The 27,032-nt window shown below is 47.7% G+C and overlaps 2 protein-coding genes across 4 annotated transcripts in view; both read right to left on the bottom strand.

The window, feature by feature from the left end:
- SHMT1 (serine hydroxymethyltransferase 1) overlaps window positions 1–5,409 on the bottom strand; it is a 343,621-nt gene extending 338,212 nt beyond the window's left edge. The window contains exon 1 of the mRNA XM_083711562.1: window positions 5,250–5,409. The gene's annotated coding sequence lies outside the window, so the exon portion shown is untranslated. The remainder of the gene's footprint in view (window positions 1–5,249) is intronic.
- Window positions 1–27,032, bottom strand: part of CACNA1H (calcium voltage-gated channel subunit alpha1 H) — a 385,142-nt gene that overhangs the window by 14,883 nt on the left and 343,227 nt on the right. The window contains exons 23-33 of one of the 3 annotated variants that reach the window (XM_083711204.1): window positions 26,893–27,018; window positions 26,325–26,414; window positions 24,553–24,766; window positions 15,208–15,359; window positions 14,365–14,474; window positions 12,998–13,131; window positions 11,713–11,783; window positions 8,700–8,778; window positions 6,360–6,481; window positions 4,024–4,323; window positions 1,937–2,092 (exon numbers count right to left, since the gene is read on the bottom strand). In XM_083711204.1, the coding sequence (XP_083567330.1) occupies window positions 1,937–2,092; window positions 4,024–4,323; window positions 6,360–6,481; window positions 8,700–8,778; window positions 11,713–11,783; window positions 12,998–13,131; window positions 14,365–14,474; window positions 15,208–15,359; window positions 24,553–24,766; window positions 26,325–26,414; window positions 26,893–27,018 (1,554 nt within the window). The remainder of the gene's footprint in view (window positions 1–1,936; window positions 2,093–4,023; window positions 4,324–6,359; window positions 6,482–8,699; window positions 8,779–11,712; window positions 11,784–12,997; window positions 13,132–14,364; window positions 14,475–15,207; window positions 15,360–24,552; window positions 24,767–26,324; window positions 26,415–26,892; window positions 27,019–27,032) is intronic. The other 2 variants (XM_083711205.1, XM_083711206.1) reach the window with 2 other exon arrangements.

The following is a 27,032-nucleotide window of genomic DNA, read 5'->3' as shown; positions in this document are numbered from 1 at the left end:
GCAAACCTACATAAAGGGAATGGCTGAAATATTTAGGCTGTACGGGTGGTTCATAAAATTGCAATATGTTTTTTGTCCTACTAGAACCACTAACGGGAGCCCAATAGCATTGATGGGCAACAGGTACAGGGCAGACAAAATGAAGTACCTCTTCGGACAGTGCATAATTAAATTATGGAAGTCATTACTGCAAAATTAGTAATGGCTATTGGCTTGGATGGCTTTTTTTGGGGGGGGGGAAGTCACAGGGGAGAGATCTGTCACAGGTAGATTAGCCATGGTTGCCAAATGTTTTGGAGCTTGTCTCCTTTGGATTGTTAGATCCTTGGGGTGACCATCGCCTGTGCGCCCTGCTTGCAAAGCAGGGATCTGGAGGGCAGCGAGTTTGGGCAAGTGACTAGCTTGCTATCCTGCCCCTCCCTTACTGAATCACTGTGAATTCTTTTTTTTTTAATCAAATCACATACTAGAAATTAAAATTGGGCTGCAGTTCAAAACATGCTTGGTGAAAACATTTAACTCCCATAAAAAACCCAGTAAGACTGACTTCATAGAAAATATGATTACTATGGGAAGCTTTAATGCAAAATATGCCGTTGTTTCTCTTTCACTGGTCTTGAAAGACCTACACTGACACCCAGTACGTTTCCGAGCACAATTCAAAGTGTTGGTGCTGACCTTGAAAGCCCTAAACGGCCTTAGTCCGGTATATGTGAAGGAGCGTCTCCACCCCCATCGTTCTGCCTGGACACGGAGGTCCAGCTCTGAGGACCTTCTGGCAGTTCCCTCACTGCGAGAAGTGAAGTTACAGGGAACCAGGCAGAGGGCCTTCTCGGTAGTGGCACCCGCCCTGCAGAACACCCTTCCATCATATGTCAAGGAAATTAACAACTATCTGACATTTAGAAGACATCTGAAGGCAGCCCTGTTTAGAGAAGTTTTTAATGACTGATGTTTTATCGTGTTTTTAATCTTTTGTTGGAAGCCTCCCAGAGTGGTTGGGGAAACCCAGCCAGATGGGCGGGGTACAAATAATAAATTATTATTATTATTATTATTGGCTCAGGGGTCGCACAACTCCATACCCTCCATTATTTCTCTGCTGAAAATAGGGGCCTCCTAAGGAAAAGGGAGGGGTCGCGGGTGGCGCTGTGGGTTAAACCACACAGCCTAGGACTTGCCGATCAGAAGGTCGGCGGTTCGAATCCCTGTGACGGAGTGAGCTCCCATTGCTCAGTCCCTGCTCCTACCAACCTAGCAGTTCGAAAGCACATCAAAGTGCAAGAAGGTAAATAGGTACCGCTCCGGCGGGAAGGTAAACAGCATTTCCGTGTGTTGCTCTGGTTCGCCAGAAGCTGCTTAGTCATGCTGGCCACATGACCCGGAAGTTGTACACCGGCTCCCTTGGCCAATAAAGCAAGATGAGCGCCGCAACCCCAGAGTCGGCCACGACTGAACCTAACACTCAGGGGTCCCTTTACCTTTACCTTCAAGGTAAAGTGGGTTAATCAGAAACCTAGAAAATAGGGACACTTGGAGGGTCTGCCATGGCACGCCCTAAAAAACACAAATATGCTCAGAGGCCTAAAAAGATTGGTGACCCCTGATGTAAGATAATTCTAATGCTTTCCATAGATAATGTTTTGCCCGTGCTTAACACACAGAGATAAAGTGACTTGCCCTTCCCATACATGCTCCCTTAAAAGGAGCCAATTCCGTTTCCCATCTAAGTTGTATGCAAAAGTGTCATGGACGGAAGGAAGTTGGGGGGAACGATCAAGGAAAGACACGAGGCCAGCAGCGCAAACTGTTTCTAGCTGCGAAGCCACAGAGAGAGGACAATGGCGCCATCACACCACCGCTGAGCTGCACAGCACTGAAGCACGATGGGAATAAAGGAATGCAGAAGCCACAGCGAGTTCCATACAATAGTCACCTTCGCCTCTCCGCCTGGGGCATTGTGGGAGGGTGTCAGGAGATGGCGGTGAGGAGAAGTGTGGAAGGACGCGGGCTCCATCAAGAGATCCTCCCCTCCCTCCAGCAGGTCTAAGTCTGGGATGGCTAGAGAGACACTCTCACAGCTCAGAGCCTCCTTCGGGGACAAAATTAAGGAGACAAAAAGGCATCAGCAGGTGGGGAAAAGGCAGTTCTAAGCATCTGCCCCCAGAAGTTGGGGGTGGACACTTCAATGCTCTTGGGCTGGGAGGGCAACACGACTTAGTCCCCCAGGCAGTGGCCCAGAGAGTGGAAGCCAATTTTGTGGGACAGACTCCCTTCGCCGTTGGTCAGGCTTCGGGGGCCAGTGGTGCCTAGTGGACAGAGCACTGGACTAAGACTGGGGAGCCCTGGGTTCAAATCCTTACTCAATGGGGGATGCCGAGCCGGTCAATCTCTCTCAGCCTAACCTACCTCACAGGGTTGTTGTGAGGACAACAGGCGAGAGGAATTGCATGCCCCTGAACTTCTGAAATCTAACAGGGCTATCGAAAGAGCCATTAAGAGCAGCAGAGTTGGGGCAGGCAGATCATGTCTGCAATATGGGGCATGGTACAACGCTCTCCCACATATGAGAGTTCGTGTAATGTAGCGGTTAGGACCAGTGAGAGCTGTGCGCAAATCCCCAGAGGGTAACCTTGGACCGGTCACTGTCTTGCAACCTAGACTACCTCACAGGGCAGTTGGGAGACTAGACTTGATGGACAGAGGGAGCAAGGTACACAACTTCTTGGGGAGGAATGGAACTGAAAAATTGTAATGAATAAAGAAAATAAATTTCAGTGGTGCTCGCCCAGGAAAGCTTCCCAGTTGATTGGTTATGAATGGCACCAACCTTCGCATTTCCCATATCTTGGCTTGGTTCTGCTGGGACTCCTCAAACAAAACCCTAAAAAATTATGCAGCAGTAAAAAGCTGTGATTCCTGGGGGAGAGGCGTCACCAGTGGCGTAGCGTGGGTTGTCAGCACCCGGGGCAAGGCAAGTAATTTGCGCCCCCTAACCCGTGGATTTGCGCCCCCTAACCCGTGGATTTGCCCTAACCCCAGATGTTGCGCCCGGTGCGGCCGGCCCCCCCTGCACCCCCCACGCTACGCCACTGGGCGTCACACTGAAGTGTGACAAATACTTTTCACTTACAGCTTCTGAAAACAGCAGCTGAAACAATTGGCCATGTCACTGACGTTGCCTGGTGGGACGGGACTGCTTGCCTCACCTCCAGCCATCCATTGGAGGTGGTGGAATGTCTTAAAGTCACTAACTTCATTTTGCTGGAGCTACTCAAGTGAAGATTAGTTGAATACAACACAGTGTTCTTACAAATGACACTGCGGGCAAGTGTTATTGATATAAATCTGGCATGACAACCAGGAATGGTGGTCAGGGTCGCAGGTGGAAATGATCCAGTTGATTTGTGCTCCAAACTTACCCCAAGCCCAGCCCCCAACTCCCCACACCCTCTAGAGCAGTGTTTCCCAATCTTGTGCCTCCAGCTGTTTTTGAACTACAACTCCCATCATCCCTGACTAGCAAGACCAGTGGCAAGGGATGATGGGAATTGTAGTCCAAAAACAGCTGGAGGCACAAGGTTGGGAAACACTACTCTAGAACACCGATTCTCAACCTGTGGTTCCCCAGATGTTTGGATTTGGATTTGATATCCCACTTTATCACTACCCGAAGGAGTCTCAAAGTGGTTAACATTCTCCTTTCCCTTCCTCCCCCACAACAAACACTCTGTGAGGTGAGTGGGGCTGAGAGACTTCAGAGAAGCGTGACTGGCCCAAGGTCACCCAGCAGCTGCAGGTGGAGGAGCGGGGAAGCGAACCCGATTCCCCAGATTACGAGACTACCGCTCTTAACCACTACACCACACTGGCTCTCATGTTGTTGGACTACAACTCCCATCACTAGAGCTCAGGGATGATGGGAGTTGTAGTCCAACAACATCTGGGGACCCACAGGTTGAGAAAGGCTGCTCTAGAAGGAGCTTTTAGAAATCTTGCCCACTGTTCTATTTTTCGCTTTACCAGTGCAGGATGCTTCAGCAGGAGGGGCGACCCTGGCTTAGAAGTGCCCTGGCCGCCATCGGGGACTCTGACTGGAGTGTTGACCCCCCTGGACATCTCCAGCTCGATCTCGGCATCCATCTCGGCGTCCTCCTTGGCCTCCTTGTTGCTTTCCTCCAAGTGCTTCATCAGGACAGCCACCACCACATTGACCAGGACGAACTGGGCGATGAGGACGAAGGTGACGAAGTAAACTGGGGAGATGATGGGCAGGTAGCTGAGGCAGTGCTTGTCGTCCCTGTGGCATTCCCGGAGCGTGTCCTGGGGAAAGGCAAAGACATAAGGAAATCCTGTAAGGGCAGTTTTGCTGCATCAAACCAAGGCGGGTCCCTCATATGGAAGTGAGAGCTGGACCATAAAGAAGGCTGATCGCTGAAGAATTGATGCTTTGAATTATGGTGCTGGAGGAGACTCTTGAGAGTCCCATGGACTGCAAGAAGATCAAACCTCTCCATTCTGAAGGAAATCAGCCCTGAGTGCTCACTGGAAGGACAGATCCTGAAGCTGAGGCTCCAATACTTTGGCCACCTCATGAGAAGAGAAGACTCCCTGGAAAAGACCTTGATGTTGTGAAAGATGGAGGGCACAAGGAGAAGGGGACGACAGAGGACAAGATGGTTGGACAGTGTTCTCGAAGCTGCGAGCATGAGTCTGACCAAATTGCGGGAGGCAGTGGAAGACAGGAGTGCCTGGCGTGCTCTGGTCCATGGGGTCACAAAGAGTCGGACATGACTAAACCTCTAAACAACAACAACAACAACAAGTGCTGGCTGGGGGTGATAGAAGTTGTAGTCCAGAACATCTGGAAGACACCTGGTTGGTGAAGGCTGATAATGCCAATGTACTGGAAGAAGCAAAGATCACCAGTATCGAAGCAATGATTCTTCAACATCAACTTCATTGGACTGGCCTTGTTGTGCAATGCCTGATTATCGTCTTTCAAAGCAACTACTCTATTCCCAACCTAAAAATGGAAAGCGTAATGCTGGTGGTCAACAAAAGAAGTTTAAAGACTCTCTCAAGGCAAATAAAAAAAAAGTAGTATAAACACCGACAACTGGGAAACACTGGCCTGCGAGCGCTCCAGTTGGAGAACAGCCTTTACCAAAGGTGTCATGGGCTTTGAAGACGCTTGAACTCAGGATGAAAGGGAGAAATGTGCTAAGAAAAACGCATGCTTGGCAAACCTTCACCATGATCAACTCTGCCCAGAAACCTATGTCCCCACTGTGGAAGGACGTGTGGATCCAGAATCGGCCTCCACGGTCACTTACAGACCCACTTTTAAATACTGTGTTTATGGAAGACAATCTTACTCAGCTATGAGTGATCGCCAAAGAAGAAGATCAATGCAACCAGCACTCTGAACCAGGACTGAAAACTACCTGGGAGCCAATGAAACTAAATCAGGAACAATACATTCACTTCTTTCTCACCTTGGACAGAATGCCCTTCCTGTTGAAATATGAGCCATCCCATCAGTATTGGCATACCACCGGCTCTTGAAGAGACTCCGGTTTCTGCAAGCATGGCTTCCTGATCTAATTATATTAATTTCTTTTTTAGCTTCTTTAATTGCTATGCTTTTTGACCGGCTTGCTTTAACAGGCTACTAGCCATGACTGCTATGTTCTGCCTCCACAGATGAAGGAAGTTATGCTTCTGAATGCCAGTTGATGGAAACTGCAGAAGGGGGAAACTGTGGTCAGATCCTGCTTGGCCACATTGAGAATAGTTTACTAGACTAGATGGGCCTGATCCAGTAGGCTCTCCTTATGTTCTCGCAATTATTGTAAATTTTAATTATGGATGTGTTTAATGTTTCGGTGGAATTGTTATATTGGGCACTGATTCTAAAACTGGTTTTGTACTTGTAAGTTGCTCAGAAGCCATTTTGGCACGTAAGCAGTACAGTCGTACCTTGGTTTTCGAACAGCTTAGTTCTCGAACGTTTTGGCTCCCGAATGCTGCAAATCTGGAAGTGACTGGTACGGTTTGTGAACTATTTTTGGAAGCCGAATGTCCGACGTGCCTTCCGCGGCTTCCAATTGGCTGCAGGAGTTTCCTGCAGCCAATCAGAAGCTGCACTTTGGTTTCCAAACATTTTGGAAGTCAAACTGACTTCTGAAACCGATTCCATCCAACTTTCGAGGTATATAAATTGAGAAAAAGTGACAATGATAACTCTGATGGCTGAATCCTGTGGTGACCCTGAACCGATTCTCACGGTGATGTCAAACTGTGGTGCCCAGAAATGAACCAGTTGGGGGAAAACAACACAGAGGGCTTTTCCTTACCTTCATGATCCCGTTCCAGTTGTCTCCCGTTGACACCCTGAAGAGGGTGAGGAAGGCCATGCCAAAGTTGTTGAAGGTTGCATGCCGGCTTAAGCCCTCGCAAGGGTTGTCCTCACTGCAGTCTGCGAGAGAAAGGGAGTGAAGCCAAAACTGAGCCAGAGTGTGAGTGTTGGAACAAGCTGACCATTGCTCCACCCAGCTAAGCTAACTCTGTGTGGCGTTTTAAAGACAAAGGATGTGCTGGCAAGAGCTCTCTCCTCATTGTAAGCCTGGCTGACTGAACTTGGCATTTAGGGCACCCTCTAGACTGCAGGGGGACGCGGGTGGCGCTGTGGGTTAGCCACAGAGCCTAGGGTTTGCCAATCAGAAGGTCGCGGTTCGAATCCCTGTGACGGGGTGAGCTCCCGTTGTTCGGTCCCTGCTCCTGCCCACCTTGTAGTTCGAAAGCACGTCAAAGTGCAAGTAGATAAATAGGTACCACTCCGGCAGGAAGGTAAAGGGTGTTTCTGTGTGCTGCTCTGGTTCACCAGAAGCGGCTTAGTCATGCTGGCCACATGACCTGGAAGCTGTACGCCGGCTCCCTCGGCCAGTAAAGCGAGATGAGCGCCGCAACTCCAGAGTCGGCCACGACTGGACCTAATGGTCAGGGGTCCCTTTACCTTTTACTAGACTGCAGGACCGGCTTGCCTGAGCACTCCATCCCCTGTAACCCCAAAGGCCGATCCTGACTCACTAGCTCTATAAAGTCCCAGCCACAAAGTTTGCTTCTCAGCCTAAGCAACTTGTCTCTGCTATGGGGACAAGGGAGCATAGGAAGCTGTCCTATACTGAACCAGACCCATTGCTCCAGCTAGCTCAACATTGTCTACACTGATTGGCAGGGGCTCTCCAGGGTTTCAGGCAGGAGGTAATCTCCAACCTTACCTGGAGATGCCAGGGAGTGAACTGGGGACCTTCTGCATGCAAAGCAGATGTACTACCACTGAGCCACGACCACATTATTATTAATAATAATAATTTATTATTTATACCCCGCCCATCTGGCTGGGTTTCCCCAGCCACTCTGGGCAGCTTCCATCAGAATATTAAAATACAATAGTCTGTTAAAAGTTAAAAGCTTCCCTAAACAGGGCTGTCTTCAGATGTTTTCTGAAAGTCTGGTATTTGTTTTTCTCTTTGACATCTGGTGGGAGGGCGTTCCACAGGGCAGGCGCCACTACCAAGAAGGCCCTCTGCCTGGTTCCCTGTAACTTGGCTTCCTGCAGTGAGGGAACCGCCAGAAGGCCCTCAGAGCTGGACCTCAGTGAATGATGGGAGTGGAGACGCTCCTTCAGGTATACTGGACCAAGGCTGTTTAGGGCTTTGAAGGTCAGCACCAACGCTTTGAATTGTGCTCGGAAATGTACCGGGAGCCAGTGCAGGTCTTTCAAGACCAGTGTTATGTGGTCTCGGCGGCCGCTCCCTGTCACCAGTCTAGCTGCCTCATTCTGGATTATTTGTAGTTTCCAAGTTAACTTCAAAGGTAGCCCCACATAGAGCGCATTGCAGTAGTCCAAGCGGGAGATAACTAGACCATGCACCACTCTGGCGAGACAGTCCGCGGGGAGGTAGGGTCTTAGCCTGCGTACCAGGTGGAGCTGGTAAACAGCTGCCCTGGACACAGAATTGACCTGCGCTTCCATGGACAGCGGTGAGTCCAGAATGACTCCCAGGCTGCGCACCTGGTCCTTTAGGGGCACAGTTAGCCCATTCCCTTAGGTTCCTGCTCTCTTGTTGCCGAACCTCCTGCTATCCTCCTCTGCTTCCTGCCTTGGAGCCTGAAACCCCTATCTTTTTTTAAAAATCATTTTATTTATTCAAATGACAACAGGGACTTCAACAACACACAAGAAAACAAAAACAAAAAACCAACAAAATGAAATGAATCTAAGCACAGTGTTCTTTCATTCACATTCCTTGGGGGGGGGGGGGAAACAGGGTATTTGTCAGCCTCCACCTCCCATCAGCCCCAAGAAGCACAGCCAATGGCCAGGGATGATGGGAGTTGTGGTCCAGCAATATCTGGAGAGCCACAGGTTCCCCATCCTTGCTGTAGATCAGCTAATCTCAGCCTTGGGTCCCCAGATGTTGTTGGACTACAACTCCCATTATCCTTGACCACTGGTCCTGCTAGCTAGGGATGATGGGTGTTGTAGTCCAACAAAATCAGGGGACCCAAGGTTGAGCAGAACTATTCTAGACAGTCAGATTGCCACATCTGCATAGTCAGCAAGATCAAAATAGGGAAAATGGAGGAGAGGGAGGGGGGGAGAGTTAGGGAAGGAAGGGGAAATAACTCACCTAACTTTCCAAACAACTCCACTCCCAGGGCAGCATAGATGAAAAAGAGGAGCATAAAGAGCAGACCGAGATTCCCTACCTGGAAAAGAAGACAGTTAAAGAAGGGTCAGGCAAGTGGGGTGTGTGTGTGTGCAAGTAGAGAGGAACCATTGCATATCAAAGGCCAGTCTTTCTGGTGTTTCTGTCTCTTGGTCACACTGAACTTTCTGCTCCCGCACACAGTAGTTATGAGGAAAGGAAACCCTCTTTCCAAACCAGACTGCATCTGCATGCAGTCAACCTGTTAAGTTGTGGGTGAACATATCAGACGACACAGCGATTCTTCAAACAGCTCTTGTTTATTCACAGGCCAGAACTGTACTGAACTGAAGGGTTCAGCCAATGTGCTTATATAGAGCTCCACTAGAATGCAACAGTAACCATTTTCTGTAACTATCCAATCACTGAATGTCACTTTCAATCCCTTATTTGCATATGTGAACCTGAGTGAAAACTATCTACAGTATCCCCCTGCTGGCCCAGGGTGAGAACTTCAGTACATAACACAATCTCTCCTCCACCCTTTTCATGCCCTTTCTGGTTCTGGGAGAGAAGCGGGGAGGGGAACTTGTCGCAGCAGGAGGGGGAGACACTTGTGACTCTTCACCAGCCTGACTTATCTCTGTCTCTTGGCCTCCTACCCTCCTGCTTCAGCTTCCGCCTCTGATTCTGGACTGCTCTCTGTCACAGACTCTCCCATCTCACTAAGCCCTGTTACCTCTCCAGCTTCTGACACTTCCTCCTTTCAATCTGCCCCCTCTTCTCCCTCTGCCCACTCATTGTTGTCCCTCCACCACTCCCCAGGCTCTGAGCCTTCTTCCCTTGGTGTTTCCCCAGCTGGTTCTTCCCACCACTCCTTTACGTCCAACCAGTCCATTGCATCCTGGCACTTTTTATGCCCTCCTTGCAAAGAATGCCAGCTGCATGGGATCAACTGCTCCTATGTGGGTCCCTACTGCAGATGTGAGACCGTAACATGTCAAAGTGGCTCCCAGGTTGCTGGACGCATGTGCAAAAGGGGCCCCTTGCTGCCGGGATCAGGCCTACAGTGAGGAAAATAATCCCTAAGTCTGCTCCTATTCTGCTCGCCATCTGACACGGCTCTGGAAAATTATGCAAGTGGGTATTATCCTATCACAAATAATCACCACCCCTTGCTCCTCTGCCTTCTGGTTCACTGCAGAAAGCTGCAAATGGCTGGCTTCCCACTGGGAACCATCAGCTGAAGAGATGGGCAGAGAGCTGGCTTGAAAATATGACTCTTTAGCAGCGGCACATGGCACATAAGGGGGTGTGGAAATGATTTTCTTCCTGACTCTGAGCATGCAAAGTCAGGGTGAAATCTGCCTTGGGCACAACTATGTGCATTCTGAGCTTGAGGGAATAATAATAAAAAAAGAATCAAAATTCAGTCCTGAGAAAATCTGCACCCAGTTTAAATGATGCAAAGTACACATACCATCTGATTTACATATATTAAGCTGCAGTGGTGGTCAGGGCAGGCGGGATAATGTATGCTCCACCCTCATTTCCAAACTAGGGATGGGTGAACTCCACATCAGGGGAGGCTTGATGTTCATATAAAGGACTTGGGACCGCTGGGAAAATTGGATTTCCCAGGGTCCCTGGAAACAGATGCAGCTTAGCAACATTCCAGCAGCTAGCCAGGAAGAGAGGCGTCCAGTGAGACCTTCACACAAAGCTGTTCCTAAAAGCACAGCTCTTATAATAGCCTGACTCCTCATTGGTTTAAATGTCTTTTGCTGAGTACTTGCAAGAATTTGAGGACACATTTCAGTCAGTTTTTTGGGGGCAGGGGAAAGACATTGAGAGAGATTTTTTTTTAAGAAATTGGGTCCTCCCTTAAAGAGGGCATGTATTGTGGTGAGACCTGGAAACACCCTATGTTGTGGGTGGGTACGATTGGTCAGCCACAACACCCAATTGGTAGGTCCCTTGAAGCTGGGTGCAATCTGGCCAATGGGACGCAGTCCAAATGGTTCGAGGGACCTATTTATGCCCATGCACGTGACCCAGAGCTTTCTCTTTCGGCGTGTGCATTTGGAAAACCCGCCCACCTCTCCCTATTTTTAGGGCTTCGCGCTTGACCTTGCTATGCCATCGTGTGTCATCTGTCGTTGGGACAGGGGCATGGCAGGAATTTTCCCCACTTGGCTGATTGGCTGGTGCCATTTGGGTTTTGCCTGCTGCGTGGCAAATTGTCACAACTTGTAAGGTTGCAGATAGGCTCTGGTTCAGGTGACAGAGATGGGAGAACGCTCTCGCCATCCCTATGTGAAGGGTATTCCATTAAAGGAATCCAGGGACTCAATGGTTTGGTCAACCCCTGAGAGGGGGTTGTGCCTGTGCCTGAGTCCAGGGGGACATTTGGGTGGTGGAGTTAGCCTGTTCCCAGCTTTCTGCTTATCCAGGTGTTCACCCTTGGCTGACCTATGCTGGAACCCTGGGTCAGCGCTACCTGCATGGCAGGGAGCTAGTCAAGCCAGAGCCTATGCAACCAGTCACTTTCTGTAATCAATAAAGCTGTGGCCTAAATTCTGCCAAAAACCAAAACCAAAATTTGAGTCAAATGTGAATTTATTTAGGGGGAGGTTTCTGGGTCTGAACATGCAAAAAACCTGAGAGTAATGCGGTCTCTTTTTATCACTGCATTATTCATATTCTAAATCTAAACCCCACCACTTATCTGCATCCAGCCAGTCTATGACAATGGTATATCCCAAAGGGTTCTGAGTCAGCATTTTTACACAATAGTGGCATTTAAACCCATTGTTACGGAACCGCTGCAGAACTTTCCAGTTCTGTGCTCATGGAAGTTCCTGGTCTACAGTTTTAGAAAATGCTGTTCAGGTGGTCCCCCCCTTTTTTGGGGGGGGGAAAGATCCCACAAACCCACATTCCCAGAGAAAAAAAACAAACCAAAGCCGGTTCATTCTGGTGCTGGCAGGCTTACCTGCGGGAGGGCTTGGACCACCGTATCCAGCAGTGCCCGCATCCCTGTGGCCATTTTGAGCAGCTTCAGTACTAGAAGGGAAAACAAAGGGGTCAACAAACAATGGAGCCTCCATTGTTCTTCAAGTGTACCTTAAAGAACAAGATGTCCTAGACAAACCATGGTGCAGGCCTGCTGCCTTCTTGCTCTGGGGATATCTAGCTGGTCATTGTTGGGGATGGGATGCTGGACCAGATACCCTGCCTTTGGCCCTGCCCAGCAGGGCTCACTTTAAGTTCCCTAACAATTCCACTAAAAGTGAAGAAGGTTAATTCTGTCCGAGGAAATAACAGATGGGAGAGAACCACCTTGGACGCCAGGGCTGGTAGTCACTGCTGTGCTATTTCAAAGTGTTGGTGCTGACCTTTAAAACCCTAAACAGCCTCGGTCCTGTATGCCTGAAGGAGCGTCTCCACCCCCATTATTCAGCCTGAACACTGAGGTCCAGCTCTGAGGGCCTTCTGGCGGTTCCCTCATTGCGAGAAGTGAGGTTACAGGGAACCAGACAGAGGGCCTTCTTGGTAGTGGCGCCCACCCTGTGGAACACCCTCCCTTCAGATGTCAAGGAAATAAGCAGCTATCCTATCTTTAAAAGACATCTGAAGGCAGCCCTGTTTAGGGAAGTTTTTAATATTTAATGCTGTACTGTTTTTGACATTTGATTGGGAGCCGCCCAGAGTGGCTGGGGAAACTCAGCTAGATGGGCAGGGTATCAATTATTATTATTATTATTATTATTATTATTATTATTATTATTATTATTATCATCCTCCTACCCAGGGCAACGTGTTTATCAGTCAGGCAAAGTAGTCATCTGAAAAGCTGCCCCCAGGGTACACCCTCTGACTGAGGACATGTCTATAGCTCCCATCAGCCCCAGACAGAATATGGCGAGTGATCTGGGATCTGCCATCCCTGTTTTAGGGAGCTCAGTGGTAGAGCACATTCTTTCTGCGAAGAAAGGGTTTTCCTCTGACAAGCAGCCCTGGTAGTCCTCCAGAAGCAGTTAGACATCCCAGGCCACTCGCCATATTCTGTCTGGGGCTGATGTTAATTCGGAGTGCAGCAACAGCTGGAGGGCCACAGCTGCCCTAACCCTGGAGTAGACAGTACAGGCCGAAGGCTCCAATCCTATACACGTGTACCTGGGAGTAAGTCCCATTAAACTCTGCAGGCCTTACACTGTAAACAGACCCCGGCTGGCTTCCTATACTCACAGGGGCACCTCACCGGATCCCAGATTTACCTCTAGCAATTCTGAGCACCCTCATGATGCGGATGATGGTGGGGTTGATGGGCAGCGCGGCGTTCATCTCAATCTCCTCCAGTGTGATGCCCATGATTGACAGCAGGACAATGGCAAGGTCCAGTTGGTTCCATCTAAGAGGGTAGACATGGGAAGGCAGAATAACAGGTGGTAATAAGAGTTGAGATTTGCAGAACTGCATGGTAGATTTCTAGTCTTAAACCAAACACCTTGATGAATAGAAAAGTATGCCAATATAACATGGATGGAAACAAATATATACAGTGGTGCCCCGCAAGACAAACACCTCGCAAGATGGAAAACCCGCTAGACGAAAGGGTTTTCCGTTTTTGGAGGCGCTTCGCTAAACGAATTTCTCTATGGGGTTGCTTCGCAAGACGAAAAAATCTTGCGAGTTCCCGCGTTTCCCCCCCGCTTTTTTTCGCCCTTTCCCTAAGCGCTAAGCCGCTTCTCAGCTGTTCCGCTGATAAGCCGCTTCTCAGCTGATCGCTAAAAGCCGCTAGACCGCTAATAGCGCTAATCCACTAAGCTGTCAATGGGCTTGCTTCACAAGACGAAAAAACCGCTAGACGAAGAGAATCGCGGAACGCATTAATTTCGTCTTGCGAGGCACCACTGTACGTCCTGCCTCTTTCTATTACCACTTTCTATCTGTTTTTTTCTGGTATCTCTCTGCCTTCCTCTCTGTCACTCTTGCTAAGGGTCCAAACTGATTGCCCACGGGTAGCTTTCAAAATTACCCCAAGGGCCACACAAAAATAGACAAGCAGCCCACTCCTGGTGTAAAACAAGCATACCCATTTTTCACTTTAGATGGATTTTAAATGACTCTTGAGGTGCCTTTCAACCCGACAATTCTATGTTTCTATGACTTCATCAGCAACAATGTCAGCCCGGACACTGAGGTCCAGCTCTGAGGGCCTTCTGCTGGTTGCTTCACTGCAAGAAGTGAGGTTACAGGGAACCAGGCAGAGGGCCTTCTTGGTGGTGGCACCTGCCCTGCGGAACACCCTTCCATCTGAAACAAGCCCTGTTGTATAGGGAAGTTTTTAATGTTTGATGTTTTAATGTGTTTTATATTTTGCTGGAAGCCACTCAGAGTGGCTGGGGCAATCCAGCTGGATGTGTGGGATATAAATAACAATTTAATAATATTGTTAAAATTAAGGGTCAACCAAACTGAGTCCAAGACTGTGGGTTGGCTGTTTGCTCAAGCACTCATGCTGCTCATCCAACAAATAAAACTGCCCTATTTGTTCCCACCTGTACCCAATTTGGGCCACAGACAATGCTCTGGGGCTTCCCCTTTCCCCTCCTCCAGTCTAGAATGGAATAAAGCTTCTAACCTGTCTTTGAAGAATCTCCGAAACCCAAATGCTACCAGTTTCATCACAGCTTCAAACACAAAGACAATGGTGAAGACGTAGTTGCAGTATTTCAGTGCTTCATCCAGTGACTGCAAGGAATCAAAAGCAGGTGTTACGGAGGTGTTCCCTGCAATATTTAACTTCCCACACACAGAATGCACATGGGCAACGAGTCCAGCTCTTTCCCCCTGATCCTGCACAGGCCAAACTAGATGTTAGGGTCAATCAGGGGTGGGGAAGCTTTCTCATTCTCTTCTGGGCAGCCTTCCAGGGAGTCACACGCCAGTGCCTGCAGCACAAAGGTAAAATTCACCCACTTTTGCTTCTGGCTCTGTGCGCCCCTGGCATGTGGTCCCTGGAAGTTTGCTCAGGCTGAAAAGGTCTCCACAACTTCCTGTATTCTGACTGGCAGTAAGCACCCACTAAAAGAGCCTTGCTATCTGAAATACTTGCTGAACGAGAGAGCCTGGGAATTGGGATCTTCTGCATGCAAAGGAAGTGCTCTAGCACTCAAGAAAGGCATGTTGTCCTTGAAGAATTATTGTAAACAGGTCAAAACGTTAGCAGGATTACAGTAAATCCAGCAGTATAAAAGAAGTAGAGATAAAATGAGAAAGAGGGGAAAAAATACATGGAGTAATTAGAAGATAACCAAAAGGAACCATGGAAGGGCAGGGCAATCAATGACCAATGTATTGTTGTATTGGTTAATGTATAAATGTGGGAAATTTGAAACGGAAGAATTATAAAATTAAAAGGAAAGAAAGAAAGAAAGAAAGAAAGAAAGAAAGAAAGAAAGAAAGAAAGGTGTGTTGTCCATACCTTGGGTTGGTTGAAATGCTCCATTGACATGGTGATGACATTGACTCCGATGATGAAGGTGATGAAAAGGTCTAGGTAGTGACTGGTGCAGAGCATGTGAATGTACTTCCGGGCAGGTGAGTAATCAGCATAATATGGCCGCCGCTGGGCTTCTGCAGAAAGAGGCAATGGAATACACAGCCATTAGCGCTGTCCTCTGTATTTTGGGTGCAAGGCATGCTGGCAGGGACAGCCACACGATTTCCCTGCAGGTGGGTGTATTCAATGACTCAAATGCCTTTTTTTTTGGAGGGGGATACAGCTGAGATTTTCAGTGAGAAATGGCATGTCTCAAGCCCACCATGTAAGGGACACAAGGAACAGCAAAGTATTTTGGAGAAATACGCCACCCACAAAGAAATTAAGCACGTCTCTGTCATACTCCAGAATTATTGCATAGGGGGAGAAGGTCTCAGGGTTGCCCTGATCAAAAAACACAGGTTGGTCAAGGCTGGTGCTAATCTTCTGAGATCTTTCTTCTGTGTTATTATTTTAAAAATAAAAACACACAGATCTTCTTGTGAAGTTTGCTTCTTGTGTTGGTTTTAAGTAGAAACACTCAGCCATCCCCAGACCCATCTGTTTTTTTTTCTTTTTGTTTTAAAAAACATAGCAATTCATGCTGGATTCATGAAGGATAAGGCTATCAAGAGCTAATAGTCACGATGGCTGTATGCTACCTCCAGGATCAGAAAGCAAAATTCCTCTGAATCTCAGCTGTGGGAGATTGTGAGCAGAAGGGTACTATTGTACTCATGTTCTGATTGTGGGCTTCCCATCGGCATCTTGCCCTGTACTGCACTTTGAAGTCCCAAATCAGGATTATTATTTTTACTGTATTTACTCGTATCAAATGCTCACTTTTTTTAGCCTAATTACGTCACGAAAATTAAGGTGTGCATTAGATTCGATGGCACATTTCCATTCACCAGCAAATACCTTTTTGGGTTTCAAGGTTCTGAAAATTAAGGTGCACATTAGATTCGATAGCGCATTTGACTTGAGTAAATAACGACACTTAAAACACCTGCTGAAATTAAAAAAGTATTCATCAAGTGCAAGAACAAAAACAGGGAAGGGGGCCTGTTTGATCTCAGCCAGGAGGGAGTTGCACAGAGCTGGGACTTCAATACTGAATTCATGTCTCCTGGTGAATACGAGACGTGCATCTGAGTCATAGAAGAACCACTACCAGGGGTGCACCATAATTTTCTGTGGATGTATGCTCTGATGCAGAATCTTTTTTTATATATAATGATTTTTTTATTTTCCACTTTGTATGCTTAAAAAAATATTTTATGATCAATACTGGGTTTTTCTTGGTGGTTTTTATTAAGAACTCAAGAAGAGCCTATATCAGGCTAGTGGCCAACTAGATGCCATGCCAGCAACTTTCCCCTCCTGTGGTTTCCAGAAGCATTGCTGACTATGGAGGCAGAGAATAGCCTCCATAGCCTTCTCCTGATTTTCTACAATCCTTTTTAATAGCCACCCATGTCCATTATGGCCTGGAAGATGCTCAGAGAACATTGCCATTGGGTGGCATCTAAATGCTGTTGATAATAAAGAAATACTATGGATCTTGAGAGCTGGAAGATGCAGAGGCAGCCAAACATATAAAGAAAAACAATGAGGCATAAGACTCAAATTGGGCCTCTGTAAGAACTGGGGCCCGAGTTTATTGTTTTCCTCTTCCCTCTTCATTGCTTTTTCCTTTTGTATCTTTTTTCCCCCAGGAGGAAGGCACTGTCATCTTTTATTTTTTTTTAAAATGACCTGCAAACCATTTCTGGGAACATTTTCAGCTAAAGAGCAAAAGTAAAGATTCTTTTAAGAAACAAGTAAACTCCTTGAGCTGCCCTTGCGGCTGTGGTCCCCAGCCCTTGCCCTTTCGAGTGCTTTCCAGCTGACGTTAATGCTGCAGATTGTTTTGCTGATGCAAAAGACAACCGGATCAGAATGTACCAGCTTAAATAATCAGATCAAAAGGAAACCAGATTGGCTGGTGACCCTTCAGCTATTAATCTCCCCCAGTCCTCTCTTGATGGCTAAAAAGGACGTTTCAAATGTCTTTTGACCAGGGTCACCCATGTTTCTCCCAGCCAAGCAATCTGAAAGCAAAGTAGAAAGCAACTGTTTTTTTTCTTTTTCTGGCTGGGTGGATTCTAGCTCTCAACGTTATTTGCGAGAGTCTCATAAATCTGCTCAAAGCAGACAGGCGGACTGTGTGCTGCTAGCATGGCTAATCCTACTGGCCTCCATGTCAAAAGCAAGGCTTTGGATGTTTATGTAAAAACAGGAGTGCAGTTGTCCATGGGGGAGGACCACATGGCTGAAATAGCTTTTCTTGTGCATCATGCAAAGACCAAAACAAAGACAGGTGACAACGACTGAACTCTATTAATGCACCAGTTTCCAAAAGCCCGATAAAGGAAGAATCATCACTGTGAGTACTGCCCAAATACGGACAATCTTGAAGCCGAGTCCTGTGAGCTCTATACCTGAATTATAGTGATGGCTCTCGAACTTTCTCATTTTGGAGACCCTTTTGCTGAACTTCTGTCAATGGAATCCTGGGTATGGCAAGGATTCTGGGTAGTTCTAACACGGGGGCGGGAAAATGCAGGCTCAGGGGCCAAAAGGAGCTCTCGAAGCCATCGCTCAGAAAATGATGGGCTGGCCACCTCTGTTGAACCAGCGGTACTGAAGGAAGAGGTGTTGGAAACCAACCCAGCCCCGCAAACCATGACTAGGCTTGAGCTAGACAAATGAGGGGGATTTGAATTGAGATTCCTAGAGTCTGCACTCTTGGAGCCTACATCTCCAGCCCCCACATCCCTAGGAACTGTCATCCTTCACGAATCTGGAAAAAATTACCTGAAAGGAGAAGGTGCAAGAATCCAAGCCAGAAGCTTTCCTCCTTTAAAGGAGTCTGTTCCTCAAGGAAGGTGTGGAGCATGGGAAGGGTGATCTGACTTTGGAGGAATAAAAGGTCTCAATCCAGTCCTAGGTTTCACTGGAGCACAATGCTTATATGGAGCTCTCCATGGTGCTGAAACCACTGGGCTGCTTTGTACCCTGTAGGCTTCTTGCCAAGGTAGCATGTCCTGCTACAATCTTGCTTCTGGCCATCATCTGCTGCCTTGGATATTGACCCTTGCTTGTTTGGCACAATGTACTTGCTTCTGGCCCAGCTAGTTCGACAGCCCAATTGCAAACCCTGACCAGTGGAGCCTGGTCCTTGCAGAGGCCTGACACCAGGCCTGTCGGAGTCCTTACTGTTGTCCTTTATGAACTGAGACGGGTCCCTAAAAGACATTCTAAGGCTGCATCCCACAAGTGAAATGCTGGTTGTGGTGGTCAGGCTAGTTGCCCAGCATGATTTGCCACACAGAGGCACTCCTGATGTGTTCCTGATAAGGTATCCTAGTTACTGGCTCAGAAGAACAGTGGATGGGGAACCTGTGTCCGCCCAGAAATTGCTGGACTCCATCTCCCATCAGTCTCACCCAAGAGTCCTGGGAGATAGGAGTTGCAGTCTTGGAGGGCCACAGGTTCCCCCCTCTTGCTGGAGACTTATGAAGCAAAGTCACAATTGATATGGCACAGTGTGCAGGTATGGTGCAGTAATTCAACAAGGGGGCTAGGAAGCTCAGGTTGACATCTCAGGTGGGTTTGAGAAGACAGAGTGAAAGGAAGCGCTTGGAATAACTTCAGTGCACGGGTGGAAGAAAGGAGGAGTCCTTTCAACTTGGAGACACGTACATAGTAGCACCCTGACAACACTGAAAGTGACATGCAACAAGGTGCTCATGCTCCGTCCAACAACTCATGCAACGTCCCTTAGAAGAGATGCCAATTCATGCACGGTGCAAAGGTGAGGACGCACAGGGGTGTGCCACAGCGGCGGCAGCAGTGGCTGGGGAATGGTGGGCTTGACTTTGTTATTGTGATGCGGGACCAAGGCATAGCCCCACAGAAGCCAAAGCACACACTGCTGCACGAACATATGTGAGGCAAGTCTGGACTATGTATGTTTCCTTGATATGCTCCTGCTTCCCTTGGGGCCATAAAGCTCCAGGACAGGTCTCACCAACAGCTCAATGTGTGAGATTCTACACACAGCAGAGGCCCAGGAGTGTTGGGGGGAGAAGAAGTCCTCTAGGACAGGCATGACCAAACGTGGTCCTCCAGCTGTTTCGGGACTACAACTCCCATCATCCCTAGCTCACAGGACCAGTGGTCAGGGATGATGGGAATTGTAGTCCCAAAACAGTTGGAGGGCCAAGTTTGGCCATCACTGCTCTAGGAAAAGGAAACTCTGGGGCATTCATTTCATAACTTAAAATAAACCGAATCACCGTCAAGAGACCATCCCATGCCTTACCAGCGAGACATTTAATCTGGGCACACAGATAAATTCCCCACCTCTCTGCTTAATACATAAGAGACTGAGAACGTTCTCTCTGTGTGTGGTTGATTTCTAGATTTCTTCAGGGGACGCATTCATTCCAATAGTCCCTCGGAAGCTTCTCCTGAAGGTTTGAATTGGTTTGTTGCGTACTCTGTGTCGGGGGCGGGACGGGGAGGGATAACACTTGCCAGTCTGGCATGCCAAGGACAACAGTGGGTTGGAACAACATAACGGGCTTCTCAACTCCAAATGCCTACCTTTGACGTAGCTAGCTAGAGAAAGGTGGGGTTAACTGGTTTGGGGGATGGTGACAGACAGATGGCGGGTCAAGGTGAGCAAGTGGGAAATTTGCTAGCTATGTAGTGTTCTGCGGATTTTGAACTGCACTCCTTCCCTCTATCCATGGCTTCTCAATCGTCATGACGCTCCTCTGCCCTTGAGACCTGTTCTGAAAACTTCTGAGAAGGAAGTGGCCGTGTGGGTGCGCCTTCTTCCCACTTTGACTGGTGTTGTCGATTCAAGCCATAGCATCTTTCCCCGTCCAGTTAAAAGCGCCAAGTGACAACATAACTAGGCCAAGCCCAGCTCAGTTCTGCTGCAACTCACAGATATGACCACTGGCCACAGACACACACTCACAGATCCACCACAAGCCACAGAGAAGGAGTCGCGCGCCAGATCTTTCTGAGTCTGCCATCTTTTTTTGCTAAGAGGTCACCTACAGAAAACCAAAGCAAGAGAACCCAAACCCTTCAGGATAGAAATAATGGGAGGAATCGCCTCCACCATTATTTCAGTTCTTCGTTACGGTGGGAGGGGGAGGATATGTTTAGATCAGAGGTGGGACCAAACACTACATATCCTTACCTGGCTCTTGGGACTCGCTCAAGGGGAATGTTTCTTGCTTGCTTAAGAGGGGGATAAAAGTGTGTGCAGGAACCTCTGAGTGGCTAGAATGTGACCTGCGATGCTAAGGTAAGTATTGTGTCCATTGCCGCACTAGCCTGAGACCCCCAGAATGTTGCCTACAACTACCGTATTGCCCTGAATATAAGCCACACCTTTTCCGACTGTGAAAAGTCAAAGTGAGACTTATAATCACAACCAGCTTCCTGGCACTACCGCCCTGAATGAGGGTTGGGAGGGGGGCGGCCGGCACCAGCTTCAGGAGGTAGTGCCAGGAGGCGGGCACACAGTGCACTCAAAACTGAGCACCAACTGCCCCCTGTTCAGGGTGGTAGACCTGGGAGGTGGGTGCACAGCACACTCAGAACCAAGAGCCGGCACCGGCTGCCCCCTCCCTCGCCCAGGGCGGTAATGCTAGGAGGTGGGCCGCACCCACAAATAAGCCTTCAAATTTAAAGATGCGGCTTATTTGCAGGTGTGTCTTATATTCGTGTCAATACGGTAAATGTGGCCCTCAGCTGAAAAATGCCAGTTGTGTGGTCTCTGCTGAGGATCTTCCCCCAGTTCCTACTGCTAGGCAGACTATTTCAACCAGAGAAGCCAGGGATTCATAAGAGGCTGTGGCGAGTAACACACCAGGATGTTGCTTTGAGAAACATCCTGAGAAAACAGGTTCTTGGGACCTGCAAGATGAGCCCCCTGCTGCAGAGATCTTTGTGGAATTCCTTCCAGGCAATCATTCTTATTTAAATGTTGCTGCTGTGCTTTAAACTTACATCACACTGCCTTGTTTATACTGCTCCTTCTGTTCTCATTGCCTTGGCTGTTTCAACATTGCCCTGCCTTGATTTTTTTTTTTTTATGGAGTCGTTTCAATCATGCTATTAAGCTGCTGGTGCTCTTAACTTTTTCCATTATGTGCCAATAAGCCATTTAAGTGCAGTTGTTTGGTTGCAGTTGTGGGTCCATGGAGCCGATCGCAGGCTCTGCTTCTATACCCCAGTGGATTAGGTAAAGGGTAAAGGGACCCCTGACCATTTGGTCCAGTCGTGGCCGACTCTGGGGTTGCGGCGCTCATCTCGCTTTATTGGCTGAGGGAGCCGACGTACAGCTTCCGGGTCATGTGGCCAGCATGACTAAGCCGCTTCTGGCGAACCAGAGCAGCGCACAGAAACGCCGTTTACCTTCCCGCCAGAGAGGTACCTATTTATCTACTTGCACTTGGACGTGCTTTTGAACTGCTAGGTTGGCAGGAGCAGTGACTGAGGAACAGGAGCTCACCCCGTCGCGGGGATTCGAACTGCTGACCTTCTGATCGGCAAGTCCTAGGCTCTGTGTTTTAACCCACAGCGCCACCCGCATCCCTTGCCTCCAGTGGATTACAAAGATGCAAATTCAAACCCAGATTAACGGTGCCGTTTCCTGACCCCAGTGTAAACAAGGAGTTCACCCCAGAATTCCCCAAACGAATCACCTTGAGCTTGATCTGATCACAGCTATTTACGACCACATGGCAGCTAAATAATATTTAGGGCAGGCATGTGGTTATGTAGGGCAGAAACAAAAAACACAAGGAAGAAACCAAAAGCAGGTGTTCCTGCCTTCACTGCCCCCCAGGGATGGGCCATATTGAGCTTCAAGTAACTTGGGCACTTAAGAAACTGGAATGGAGGGAGCAGGTGGAAGTTTGTGAGGCAATTCCAAGATTGAGGCAGGCAGGAAAGACGCCTGAGGAAGATTCGTGTCCTCAGGCCACCTACAGAAATTGTTGCAGGGAGCTCAGCGACGGAGAACAGAACTGGAATGGAAAAGTAAACCTTTTCTCTGCGCTTTCGGGAGGGCAGATCTGAGAGCATCCCACACTTTGTGACGCTCTTGCCCTTTCTGAACTCATCTCGCAGCTGCCTCCAGGCGCCCGTCTCCTGGGAGCGGAGGCAGAGCCGATTCTCATGGATTTACAAAGGAAATGTTTATGAAGCACTTAATATCGACTTTGCTGCTATTGGGGGGGGGGGGGAGAAAGCCTGGGAGACTGCGATGGAGAGAAGCATGTGAACTAGCACACCCTCCCCCTCTCAGACAAAAAAATATGTTGAGCTCTCTCAGATCAGCAGCCGAAGTGGCAGTAAAAGCATCAAAGGCGCTAAACATTTGCATTGGTTTTATATTTTCATAGATCTCAGCATTCCTTCCAGCTGCGGTTGGCGGGCCGGTGCAGGAAAGATGGTGGTGTTTATGTTTGCTTGGCTGGAAAATTGCAAAATTCAGCGAAGGGGAAGTCTAGGTGTTCAGCATCACCCTACCTGTGGCACCCTCCTGTATCAACTTGCCTTTGACTCAATTTGCTATTAAAACAGAGAGAAGGAGAAGGAGGGGAAAGAGGATTGTGGGAATATCTTTCGGCTTCCCCACCTACTCTGCCCAGAAGGCTGCCAGTCCAATCTAGAATCCCACCCACCCACCCACCGGTGGGATAGCTGAATGTGCATCTCTTCTAAAGGGATTCCACCTTTGGGCTCTTCCTCCTCGACCCACAAGCTGGGAGTCTTCCCCACTTCCCCGACCCCCACGCTCTGCCATTCCCACCCCATGCAGCGTCTGTGTGGCATGCGGGGACCATGCACCGAGACCCTCCAAAAAAAGAAAGAAAAGAAAGTCAGCTAATGGATCTGTTTTCCTTATTTAAAAACGTACCATAGGAAATCCCATCGATGGGCCTTAAATAACGTTGGTGATGCTTTAAGTCCCAGGGTTAAGGGGCAGCAGGACACTGTTGGGAATCAGAAACGAGGCAAGAGAGAGAGAGAGATGTGGGGCTGGGGAACCCACTGGAGATTTGGGTGGGTGCGTCCAATGTACAGGTGAAACATGAAAAATTAGAATATCGTGGAAAAGTTCCTTTCTTTCACTAATTCAACTTCAAAGGTGAAACTAATACATGAGATCGACTCATGACATGCAAAACGAGATATGTCAAGCCTTGATTTGTGATCATTGTGATGATCATAGCGTGCAGCTGATGAAAACCCCAAATTAACAATCTCAGAAAATGAGAATATTCAAGGAAATCAGCAAAAGAAGGATTGCAAATCGAGCAAGATTGGACCTCTGAGAAGTAGAAGCATATCTCACTTTGCATGTCATGAGTCGATCTCATATATTAGTTTCACCTTTTAAGTTGAATTCCTGAAATAAAGGAACTTTTCCATGATATTCTAATTTTTTGAGTTTCACCTGTAGCATCCTTAATCGTGCCTGAAGGAACCTGCCAGTAACTTAACCCAGAGTTGAGGTTCATGTCCTCAGAATTCATACATAGCAAGGCAACATGGACCTCCTCTGTGGATTTCGTTTATCAAAGATCCTCTTATCCCTGATCATCTAGCTCAGTATTGACTAGCAGCGGCTCCCCAAGGTCTCAGCTAGGAGTCTTTCCCAGCCCAGTTTCTGAGGATTGAAATGGACCCTTTGTATGGGAGGCATGTGCTTCACATTGAACTATGTCCTTTCCCTTAACAATAAAGTAAGATTCTAGACCTCATCGTTCTGAACGAAGGGGGTACTTGGTAGGTAGCCTGCCATACACTATTGGTTCATCTAGGTCATTGAGGTCTACACCAGCTCCCCTCAACCTGCTGGCCACCCAGGCATTGCTGGACTACAATTCCCATCATCCTCGACCATTGGCCATGCTGGCTGGTGCTGGTGGGAGTTGTAGTCCCTGTTGCGGTCCTGGATATTTGGGTAAGCCGTGCTGAGTTTGCAAAAGGAGCCAATGGAAGGGGAACGGGGGAAAGGTCAACTCTGACTCTTAAAGCATCTCCAAAAAATGGAATAGGAAGGGAAAAAAAGAGAGAGAGCGTGTCTTCTTCCGTCCCGTTGTCAAACCAAAGCAAACCAAAAAAGGAATCCGGGGGCAAAAGATATCTTGCTTTGGAAGCAGGCAAGGCTCAGAAAGATTGTGATTTGTACCGCTGTCTACCGACCAGACATGTATATCGCCTTACTCCTGCGCTTTTTCTCCAGCCTCCGGAGCCTCTTCTCCTCGCGCCGCCGGGCCTCTTCCGCTTCCTGGTGCTGCCGGCACTTGTGGAAGTTCTCCACCACCACCCCGACAAACATGTTGAGCACGAAGAAGCTGACGATGAGGAGGAAGGAGATGAAGTAGAGGAGCATCCAAGGGTTGTGGTTCTGGCTGGGCTGGCGGCGGAGGTGGGAAGGAAGCAGGGAGACAGAGAGAGACAGAGCAATGTGGGATGAGCATGAGAAGGTTCAATGGAGCCCATCATCAGGGAAGTGTATGGTATAAGGCAGTGTTTCTCCAACTCAATGGAGTTGGACTACAATGCCCATCATCCCTGATCATTGCTCCTGTTAACCAGGGATGATGGGAGTTATAGTCCACCCAAGCTTAAGAAACACTAGCATAAGGCCACACCACACATTTATTGCCAATTGATTCTTTTTATTGAGTTTCATTTTTTAAAACAAATTAACAACAGATTAATTCAAATTTGAAACAAATTTCCAAGTTGACTTCCCACCCCCCCCCTTTCCATATGTTTCTTTTCTTTCCCTCCTTGGCCGCTCCTTTCCCCTAATTTCTGTTCCACTACTTAAAATAATTTAACATTTTGTTGTTCATTTCCCACCCTTTCTCAGTTTCCATGGGCTGTTCATGTTTCAATTCCTGATTAGACTTTTGGTGAGCTAAACATTTCCCCAGTTATTCAAGCAGAGTTACTCTTCCTTTATCAATCCACATCATAATGTTAAATCATATTTCTTCCAATGCATCTTATTCATCTTGCCTTTATGATTTCACAGTGCTCTAATAAGCAGAGGCAAATGTATCCTCTTCTTTTACCCTAGCATTCTATTCAGACTCCATTCTATTCAGAGAGAGGAGCTACTCAGCTTTGAGATAGTAATGAGGCAATCAGAAGGGAGGGAGCAGCTGGGCGATACATCAATCGAGTGTATGTGTCTATCATGCTTGCAACATGATACTGTAATAAAAAGACTATAAATCTACTGAATGCTTGTTAATTCTTATTGGGGAGCTACCAGAAGGGAGAGGGGAACTCCCGTACTTGACAGGACCTGAGTGGTTTTTCTGTCCACCTGTAAGTCCCAGCCTCTTGCTTTTATAGGAACTGATTGGGGAATCCAGGACCGCTTGACAAGGAAAGGGTAGGTTTTAAGTGCTCTTAAGTACAGCACACGCCGCTAGGATTTTAATAGCAAAAAATTGGAAAAGTGACTTAATCCCCACAAAAATCGATGGGCAAGTGAAGGTGATAGAATACCTAGAACTTGCAAAAAAGACTGGGAGAATAAGAGGAAACTCAAACCAGAAAGACTGGATAATATTCCAAGAACATCTCAAAAAGTACTGCGATAATGCAAATCTCCTGACAGATTTAGACTGAACCTTGAATTACAAGGAAACTATAAAAGCAAAAATTTCTCTTGATAAGTAACGGAAAAAATAAGAAAGTGCATACAGATTAATAAGGTGTAAAAAGTACAATGAGGTGAATCGGAAGCCAAAGTATGTGTAATGTTAGATGATATGCGGTGAGTTAGTGTCTATGGTTTGTTTATGGTGTTTTCTGTTTTGTTTATGTTTTGTAAATTGTTTTACAATAAAGATCTTTTTAAACAACAACAACAACAAAAAAAACTTGAAAGGATGGATATGCAGAGGCCTTTAAATTTCTCCCCCAATAACAGTGTTACGATCTTTAGCTTCTACCTGCTGGTCGATGCCAACTGCATCTAGTCCGTCATACATGATGTTCACCCAGCCGTCTTTGGAGGAGAGGACGAACAAGGACATTAGGGCCTGTGGAAGAAAGGGAGACAAACCCTCTGTTTATGTGGTGGTAGGCACCTATAGGCTAGTGCTAGTGACGTCCTCAATCACAGATCACCAGGGCAAGTTTTGTTTTTTTTTAAAAGAAGTGTCCTGAAATTTTTTATTCTCTCCCCTGCCACCGTGGCATAGGACAGTGTATATGCATAGCAATGCATATAAGGCACTTTAAATATATACAGGTTGGGGACCTTGAAGCATAAGGAGAAAGAATAAGACTCTCCCTAGTGGTGCAGCAATAAAACTGCTAGCACATTTGCAAAGCTAAGCAGGGTCCGGTATGGTTTCAAATTGGATGGGGGACCACGTGTTGAGATTCCTGCATTGGTGTCCCTTCTAACTCTACATTTCTATGATGAGTATTGAGAGTCAACACTATGTTTGGCTAACAAGATGTGTACAGGCAGAAGTCAAAGCTCCGTTGCATGGTCTTCTCTCTTCTCCTTACCTGCCCCAAGTTGTCGAAGTTGTACTTCCGCCGGACCCACCTGTAGTGGGCGTTTCTGCAGTCGGCCTTGGTGGAGATGTTTCGGATGTCCAACCCCTCACAATGGTAGAATTTGCCTTTAAACAGCTGGGTTGGGGAGG

The sequence above is a fragment of the Podarcis gaigeae genome (assembly GCF_964106915.1).
Source record: "Podarcis gaigeae genome assembly, chromosome: 14".
In the NCBI taxonomy this organism is placed as follows: Eukaryota; Metazoa; Chordata; class Lepidosauria; order Squamata; family Lacertidae; genus Podarcis; species Podarcis gaigeae.
The sequence above is the reverse complement of the archived record's forward strand: the minus strand, read 5'-3'. Positions and strand labels throughout refer to the sequence as shown.